Source organism: Bubalus bubalis, chromosome 3, assembly GCF_019923935.1.
Source record: "Bubalus bubalis isolate 160015118507 breed Murrah chromosome 3, NDDB_SH_1, whole genome shotgun sequence".
Lineage (NCBI taxonomy): Eukaryota > Metazoa > Chordata > Mammalia > Artiodactyla > Bovidae > Bubalus > Bubalus bubalis.
This window is the reverse complement of record NC_059159.1, coordinates 62,407,783-62,417,470: the sequence shown is the minus strand read 5'-3', so window position 1 is coordinate 62,417,470 and position 9,688 is coordinate 62,407,783. Positions and strand designations below refer to the sequence as shown.

The following is a 9,688-nucleotide window of genomic DNA, read 5'->3' as shown; positions in this document are numbered from 1 at the left end:
GCTCTGGGGTCCTGTAGGGTGAATAAGGACTCCCCTAAAGGTGTTTTCATGTTAATTGATTTTCCTCAATCAGACATTTTAGCCTGGTGCAGGTGGCTATGGACCATGCCTGAGGACTGAACTCCTGTCCAAATACCAAATGACCGTTACATTTCAAAACATATGGTGCAGTGAGTTGTGGTTGTTCTGACATCACCATGGAAACCAAACTGCTACTGACGGAAGTGGGAACAAGTCCTTAATTGGTCTTGGAAACTGCAAAAAATGTTCTTGAGAGGGGAACTGTGGATCTCCACACTATTATATTTCTCCTACATTTTGCCCAGAGTTCTCTTCTGTATATATTTACCTCCCTCTGCTATTTGTTAAGGAGGGAATTGGGTTTCAACATTTATTTTCCTGAAATGTTTAATTATCTTCCTCAGAAGGAGTGAAGGTGAAAATGTTAGTTGCTCAGTTGTGTCCAACTTCTGAGGTGAAAGGAATGTCCCTGTAAGCCTGTGGCTTACTGGGCAAAACCAGCTGTGCTTCACACACTGAAGAGCACAGCAGCATCACTGCCTGACCTTCCTAAGCACCATGGACTGAAAATGAAAAATGCATTTTTATTCCTTGATGACTTTATCAAGCCAACTGTCGGGGGCTTTTGGTGCTTTTTAAAATTCTTCTTCTTCTTCTTCACTTTTTAAAGTGGTATAAATCTAGCTAATCTTTATTACTTCTATCTGGTTTGAAGGCAAAGTACTCCAATTTTCATTTCATAGTTTGGGAAATCCAGTGAGTGGGAGAAAGGGCATTTTTGGATGGGCTTAAGATGTGGGAGACAGGCTAGTTCACTCCATTTTGAGTTCTGTTTGGCCAGAGTGAAACTCTGCTTGTGTCAAGGGACCCCCCAAGGGATGACAACCTGATTTCCCTTTTTCCTCTTTGTACTGATAACTGACTAAGAGACAAGAGTTAAGGAATAATAGAAAGTCTGTGAGAGATCACTGTATCCAAATCACTTATGTACAAGAACATTCTTCCAGGGAGGGCAGTTGACTTGTCCAAAGTCACAGAAGAGACTGGTAACAGAACAAGGCCTAGAAACTCAGCCTCTTATCTTCCTTTCTCACTGATACTCTTTCCTTTTTGCCCCAACAGACTATATGTACTTACCTATGTGCTGAATGCTGGGTATCTATTGCTGTCATTTGGTATTAACTTGGTGTCCTTTTTGTGATTGGTGCTAACGCCTCCCTGGGGAAAGTATGGTACAGGAAAACCTATAATTGGTAGGCCACACACATGCTCTATAGGCACTATTTATATAACAATCATTGCAGGAATTTTGTGAGTTGCTTTAATCAGCTATGTAGCATTTAAGGCCTCTTAATTCATAGAAGCAGTTATTGGGATCTCCAATTAACAGATCAGAGAAGTAGCAACTTGCCTAGGATCACACACAGCAAGTAGGCAAATGGTACACTAAAGATTTGAAGTCAGGCCTGGCTGATACAATATATCACCCTTTTCATTGCAGTTTAAATAATATTTTGACTCAGAGGGAAGGCAGCAAGCCATACAGAGAAAGACTACCATTTGCCCACCTTAAATATTTTCAGGAAGATCTGGTTTTATGCAAAAGTGATGCTTAGATACAGGGTCACATGTCATCATGGTTAAATCCATCATCATTTTGGTGTAAAATGTTTTAAAAATCCAATTAAGTGTATTATTTCAAATATGAAATATATGACAGTTTTTTTTCTTTTTTTCTCGTCAACGAACCTAGCTACCTGGCTGAAGTTTTTGACATATTTGTAAATGTTCCCATGTACACAGACTATGCATGCTTGTGGTTTCCCACTTTCTGGAGGCTATAACAGAAATAAGAGATGAAAGTTATTTTTAATTTGGCCTCTGGATGAACATCCAAGTCTTCCTTTCTAGCAGCTAAGCCTATATGCTTTCTCAACAGGGTATTAATTATCTGGCTCTAGGAATATAAACAGATGGGCTGTTCTGGCAGCTTCAGCTGCCCTGCTGGCCATAATACAATTGCTTGTGGACCCAGCAGGACTCAGAGCCTTCAGCAAAGAACGTTGTCCTCTTCAATAAACTCAGACAGGGGTACTGAGCAACTTGTTAAACACATTTATTGATTTCTTGACAGTAACCAAACACAGTGAGTGACCATTATAAACAAGAAAAGAAAGGCATTCATTTGTACTTTGTGAGATCCAGTTGCACCTGGAGAGAAAAGACACCCCTTACCCAAGAATTTACAAGGCAAAGTGCATTCCTTCAAGGGAGCATCATTGGCATGGGGGTAGAAGTTTTGAAATGCAGGAAATCTGTTGCCTGCTATCTCAGGATGAAGCTCACCTCCTATGCATGATCAAGCCATGGAGTGGAATTAAAATTATGCTTAGCTTATCAAATGCATTCCTGATTGCCACAAATTCAGTAAAAAACTGGCTGCAAATTAATAAAACATAGATGAAGGAACAAGTAAAAGCAAGAATGCAGTTGTATGAAGACAGAGCTTAGCCTATAAGGAAGGAGAATAGATCAAAGCAAGAAAAATGAAATTAACTTGTTAAACACATTTATTGAGCTTTTAACAATAACCAAACACAATGTATGACCTTTGGAAAACAAGAAACAGCAATGGATCAATCTGAACTTGGCAAATCCTAGTATAGATATATGACAAAAAGGAGCAATAATTCCATTTTTTAATTGTGGTGAAATATATATACATATACACACACATATATATGTATATACACACACACACACACACACACACACACATACACAATGTGTATCTCTTCAATATCTGTCCTTTTTCTTTTTGAGTTGCTGAGTAAATGGAAGAATCATAATCTAGAAATGCGTCGTTGGCTAACTTTATCCTGGCTCATCTGTTACCAGCACCCTTAAAGGATCTTAGGACACTATCCAAGATCATTTGATGCAAAGAACAGTCCACTTGATGCTGTCAGAGCTGTGTTTTCTCCTCTCTCTCAGAAGAATTTTGTATGTACAAAGACTGAAAAGTCTCATTGGGTAGATTTATTTGTTCCAGAAAACAGTATCAAAATTGTACTCAGGTTAGTTGGTTATTTTCTTCTAAAACCTTTAATGAATGAGCCTTTTGTTTCTGAAACTTGACTTCCCGTCTTGGGTGCTGTGTGAGTGTGTTTGTATGTAGATATATTTGCATGTATGTGTATTTGTGAGTGTAAGAGATGTACTCCTCTGCCAAGGTTTTGCAGACACTTTTCATGAAGGAAGGGCCAATCCGAAGAGTGAATGAAGCTTGAAGGAGGGAAGGAGAGAGAAGAAAGAAGAGGGACATTTCAGGTTACATCAATTCACAGTCGTAGCATTTCACTGAGGTGGAATTCTTCTTGGCTTGGTTCCCTACTTGAGGAGCCATTCATTTACTGGAAAGAGAGAGAAATAAATAAAACAAAATGAACGACACAAAACAAGGCATAATTGGATGAATTTTCACACGGGTTGGGCAGCTTACTCCAAAGGGGAAGGGGCAGTTTTTAAATGTCTGCTTACTTGTATGTATCCCAACTATCCTCTCCACCTTCTTATGAGCCTCTGAGCCTGAGATATCTAATAGTATTGTCATTAGCTGCATGTGGCTGATATATATCTAAATTAATTAAAACTATTGGTTGCATTGTCATACTAGCCACACTTCAAATGTTCAATAGCCACATGTGGCCAGTAGCTACCATATTGGTCAATGCAGACACAGAACATTTCCATTGTGTCAAGAAGCTATAGTGGATGGTGTTGCTTTAGACCAGAGGTGGGCAAATGACAGCCTGCAAGCCAAATCCAGCTGTGAACTGCTTTTGTGAATATAGTTTTATTAGAACACAGTCACACCCATTTATTTACATATTGTCTGTGGCTGCTTTCACATTACAACATCAGAGTACAGCAGAGCACAAAGCCTATATTTCTCATCTGGCCCTTTGCAGAAAATGTTAGCTGATCCAACTCTTAGACTATAAGTTCTGTAGGGATAAGGTCATATCTTCATCACCTAGCTAAGTGCCTGGCACATAAGTGAAAGTGAAAGTCAAAGTCAAAGTTATTCAGTCGTGTCGGACTCTTTGCTATCCCATGGACTGTGTAGCCCATGGAATTCTCTAGGCCAGAATACTGGAGAATACTTGTCATTCCCTTCTCCAGGGGATTTTCCCAACCCAGGGATCAAACCCAGGTCTCCCATATTGCAGGCAGATTCTTTACCAGCTGAGCCACCAGGGAAGCCTAGCACATAAAAAGTACAGAATAAATAGATGTTGAATAAAGAGAAGGCTCAATGAATGAATGAGTTGAGTATTTCTGGATGGAAAGAAACAGAAATTATAGTTTTAGTACTCTGGGTATGTCTGAAAGAGAGAGAAAATTAAATAAATTTGGGGGAATTTGGAGTGATAAGGTGGAGGCTAGTAGTGGTAGTTGCTTCTAAAAGTTGTATGGTAACATTCACAGTCCCCATATTCAAGTAACATATTATCAGTACAAAAGACTTCCCTATCCAGCCTCTCATTTTCTCCTCACAACAAATCATGATGTAGCTGGTATAAAGACTGTCATGGGAGCCAGGGCTAGAGAGGTAAATGATTTGACTTGTTAGTGTCAGAACCAGGCCTGGAACTCTGATGTCCTATCTCCTGGTTGAAGACATCTCCATGACTCATCTCCACTTTCCTTTCCATATTGGGGTTTTACAACAATGTTCAATAGATACTTAGTGTGTAGAGGGGAAGAGAGTGGGTTGGATGTGGGTTACAGAAGGTGGGAGGCACCCTGAATACCCCCTTTAGTAGGAATTCTAATCACTTCTAGACACAAAGCACTGGAAAAAGATGTGTTCAGACACATATCTCATTGGGCCCTAACCACCTGGTATCTAGAGTTATTTGCTCACCTTCTAGGGGAAAAGGGATCTATTTGTATATAACTAAAAGTTTCAGTGCTTCTAGTTGTCCTATTTTAACACATAACTTTGGGGAAATCAGCTTCTCTGGGTTCTTCTGTAAAATGGTGATAAAAATGCTATCTTGTCTGTACTAGACAAGGTTTAAAGATTTGATCTGTGTTTCTGATTATGACATAAAAATTTTTCAATAGAAAAGCACCATGAAAATATCATTTACAATCATGATTCCTATAAAGAGAGATAGTTCAAAACCTTTCAGAGTAGGTTTAAGTAAGAAGACTAGAGTGACTTGTGTCTACTGCCCTCTGAACTCACCTCTATACTGAAGCTTCTGGGCCCGATTGTTTGGACAGTCCTTCCCCTGTAAACTGAAGTTGATGTTGGTGCGGATGCAGCGGTTGTTGAGTGACTGGACAGGCCTGAAATTGTCACTCATGCTCAGAAAGATCTGAGATGGTTGATTCTGGCTGAGCAGGCGTAAGGAATGCATCTGAGGGGAGAGAAACAGCTGTGAGATCCACCAATCCTCTTACATGTAGTACGGAAGAAGTAAGACTACATAGACCATGGCCAGCCTGGGTAGTGCCAGCTGTCTAGGAAAGTGTACCTTAGCCTTCCACAGACCCTGACCCATGGGTTCAGTGGGCACAACCCACTGATGTCTCCATGCTTGGAAAGAGCCTTACTTTAAGCTCACTTGTTCCTGGTGTGCCTCTGGACAAGCCAGTGATTATTTTCTGTCCTATGACACACTGTCAAAGGAGAAAACCCAAATGGGTATTCTCCAGAGACTCTTCTCACTCTCAGACCCTGAAGGTGAGTAATTAAGGGAATTATTTTCTGATATGAGTATTATCAAAACTATAGTGACTGGTACAGGAGTCACAGCTAAACTAAGTTGGATTAATTAAGTTATTTTTCTGTGACTATCAGGACCAAGAGCTGGATTAAAATGCTTTCAGCCATGTTCCACCCAGGACTGGGAAACTAAAGAAAACTCTCTAGCATAGAGGAGGATGAACCATGGTGCAGGAGGGGGCAGGAGAGTGCAGAGTGAAAGGGCTTCTGCAGTTTTGATTCCAGTGAATTCTTGACATCAATTTCTGATCTTAAATTCCATAAGATGACCCAGGATGTCATGAGTAAATCCTTTTTCTAAGTTCAAGTTATCCCAAAGGGTTTGCTTGTCACTAAAATATCCCAATAAATACAGATAGCATCAGGCACTTAAAATTGTTCAAAGAGTTGTCAGGTTGTGAGTACATGTCCTATAAAGGAGTTTGGTTTTGCTTCCTTTGCTTGTGTTTCCTCTGAGCTTTTATAGACCCTCACAACCACAGGATAGACTAATGTAATTTACCCCCTCATTATAAAGAAGAGAATTCACTTCACAGAAGTGGGGCCACAGGCTTAGAAGTACGTAATGATCCATTAACAAAGCTGATCTCAGAAGCCAGGTTTCCTGATTCCCATCCAGTTTTGAGAAATGCTAGCTAGCCCAACAAGGAATATTGTGGGAAGCTTTAAAAAATCCTACATTCAAATATGCTTATGAAATGCTACACATCGTATTGCCTCCTCTTGGAGATAGACATATATTATCATTCTAAAGACCCTAAGAAGTCTCCCAGCAATGAAAGTGATTTGGCTCTTTTTAGGTACAGTTTTTTCAAACATATTCAACAATATCATCCATTTTGCTCATCTGCTTTTTGAATACTAGAGTTGGTGGAGCACACTTTGGAAACTAACCCTTATTCCTTTCTCACTCAGGCAGGTAGGGCACATCTATAATTATTTCAAGTTCAGTCTTTCCAGATACTAATTCCTTAAACATAGGTGTGATGAGCTGAATTGTCTACCCCACAGATGCAAATGTTAAAGCCCTAACCCTCAGTACCTCAGAATATGACCTGATTGGGAAATAGGGTCCTTAGGCTGTTCAATCACTCAGTTGTCTTCAACTATTCACAACCCCATGGACTGCAGCACACCAGACTTATCTGTCCTTTACCATCTCTCAGAGACTGCTCAAATTCATGTCCATTGAGTTGGTGATGCCATTCAACCATCTCATCCTCTGTCGTCCCCTTCTCCTGCCTTCAATCTTTCCCAGCATCAGGGTCTGTTCCAATGAGTCAGTTCTTTGCATCAGGTGGCCAAAGTATTGGAGCTTCAGCTTCAGCATCAGTCCTTCTAATAAATATTCAGGATTTATTTCCTTTAGGATTGACTGGTGTGATCTCCTCGCAGTAAAAGGGACTCTCAAGAGTCTTCTTAAACACCACAGTCAAAAGCATCAATTATTCGACACTCAGCCTTCTTTATGGTCCAACTCTCACATCCATGCTGACTGCTGGAAAAACCATAGCTTTGACTATATGGTCCTTTGTCAGCAAAGTAATATCTCTGGTTTTTAATATGCTGTCTAGATTTGCCATAGCTTTTCTCCCAAGGAGCAAACATCTTTTAATTTCACAGGTGCAGTCACCATCTGCAGTGATTTTGAAGCCCAAGAATATAAAGTCTTTCACTGTTTCCCCATGAAGTGATGGGATGGGATGCTATGATCTTTGTTTTTTGAATTTTGAGGATCATTATAGATGTAATTAAATGAGGTTATTGAAGTGGGCCCTAATCTAATGACTAATTGGGGTAGACCCTAATCCCGTTTGACTGATGTTCTTATTAAGGGGGATTTGGACAAAGAGACACAGACATTGGGAGAATGCCATGTAAAGATAAAGGGAGATTGAGGTGATGCTTCTATAAGCTAAGGAATACCAAAGCTTTTCAGAAAACTGCCAGAAACCAGGAGATAAGTATAGAACAAACTCTTCCTTACTTCATCTGAAGGAAATGTCTCGGCAGACAGCATGATCTTGGACTTAGAGCTTCCAGAACTGTGAGGTAATATGTTTCAGTTTAAGCCACCAAATTTGTGGTATTTTGTTAAAGCAGTCGAGGCAAATAATTACAATAAGCACTCCAAAAACCCAGCCAGTCTTCACATCATCTTCCCCACTAGCTAAAAGACCACAGAGAAACTCACCTGCATCCTGGTTATATAGACAGGTTTGTTCATTATTATCCAGTTTGCCGTCTCATAGCAGGGTGGGATAGTCATGGACCCATCATAAGTAATGAAACTAGAGGTCTCTGGATATAGTTCTTCTATATTAAGTCCTTGTAGTAAATATGCATCATCTGAAGAATAAAATAAGACTTAAGAATTAGGACTCTTGAGGAAGTGTTGGTTATTACTGATTATATATATATATATATATATAGTCCTTTTCAGATTCCAGTAGACTGTCAGGATAGGCTGCAGGAACAAACAGTCCCCCAAATATAATCATTTTAAACAAAAAATATGTTTATTTTTTGCTCTAGTACTAGTCATGGCAATATGGAGCCACCAAAATGTTTTAGGCAGAGGAATGGCATGATAAAATTTGCACTTAATAATGCTTCCTCTGATGGTGGCTTGGCCATACAATATGAAGTTGAATGTAATGAATAAGAAAAGGAAGCATTCAGCACATCCTTATTAAAGGTTAATGTGATTTGTTTAACCAAGCTTGCACTTTGACCATATTGGGTACTTTAGCGTGCTGCTATTATTGTATTTTATTTTATTAAGGGTGATGGGGAGGAGGGACTGAAGGAGACTACAGAATGAGGGGCATTCCAGGCATGGTTCTAGAGTAAAGAAAAAAAAATTAAGGTTTTTCTGGAACTATAATCAGCCTCTGTGTTGCATACACATTTGAGGACAGGGGTTGGGGGTGTGTGTCTGTGTGTGTTGGGGTAGAGAGGGAAGGCCAGAATCAAGAGGCTATGTTTATGGATTTAACCCATGTAGAAGGGTAACAATCTGCTTCCAAAACACTGTTGTGCTGATATCCCAGATTCTGCTGCTGTGTAGATTTTCTTTGAAAGACTTTCCAAAGTCAGCCTGAAATTAATTTAGGCTGGTTTTTTTTTTTTTTTTTTTTCCATTGTCAGTCTGGTTTAGTGAGAGTGTGCTATAAGATTTGGTCAGACATATGAAATCCAAACTTTCAAGGAAAGTAGAAGCTCACTAGACTATTACCATGCATTGGATGGGTCCCACACAGAAGCTGGAGTTCATTTAAGTAAACAAGCTATGTTGCTTATGTGCCCTGTGTTGTATTCACCTTGAAGATAATTGTATTTAGTATTATATTGACCTTTCTCTCACCTCCCAAGAAGCTAGATTTGACCAAAACATACCTAGGGATAATAGAGAAACACATGTTATTAAGCACCTTGTTTATACCAGTCTTTTTCCAGGCACCAGACTTATTACCTTATTTAACCCTCATCTCAACTCTCTCAATATCAGTATTAGTATCCTCATTTTATTGATGAGGAAATTACCTCAAAGAGGTTAAGAAACTTGCCAAAGTTATACAGTAAAGATATGGTAGAGCTAGGTGCCGAGGTCTGCTTAGTTCTATATCTCTTCACCAGAACATATTGATTCCTATAAGTATAGAGTAGCAGTATAGTCCTATATAGTATAGCATTTACTAGCAAAATTCACAGTCCTTTTGGCAATATTCTTCTGTTTCCTCCTTTTATGGATTACTGGCATTGATTTTCTCAGCTGGCTGAACAGAATGATTTTGCACAATTCCTTTTTTCTCCCTAGTCATCTAATGTATGTTCAAATCAAGCAAATGGACAATGTGAGTACTG

General features: G+C 39.5%; 1 protein-coding gene across 1 annotated transcript in view; it reads right to left on the bottom strand.

Annotated features, from left to right (window-relative positions):
- Window positions 1–2,121: 2,121 nt before the first annotated feature.
- CA10 (carbonic anhydrase 10) overlaps window positions 2,122–9,688 on the bottom strand; it is an 840,788-nt gene continuing 833,221 nt past the window's right edge. The window contains exons 9-11 of the mRNA XM_025281290.3: window positions 8,016–8,170; window positions 5,279–5,453; window positions 2,122–3,434 (exon numbers count right to left, since the gene is read on the bottom strand). Coding sequence (XP_025137075.1) covers window positions 3,412–3,434; window positions 5,279–5,453; window positions 8,016–8,170 — 353 coding nt within the window. The 3' untranslated portion in view covers window positions 2,122–3,411. The remainder of the gene's footprint in view (window positions 3,435–5,278; window positions 5,454–8,015; window positions 8,171–9,688) is intronic.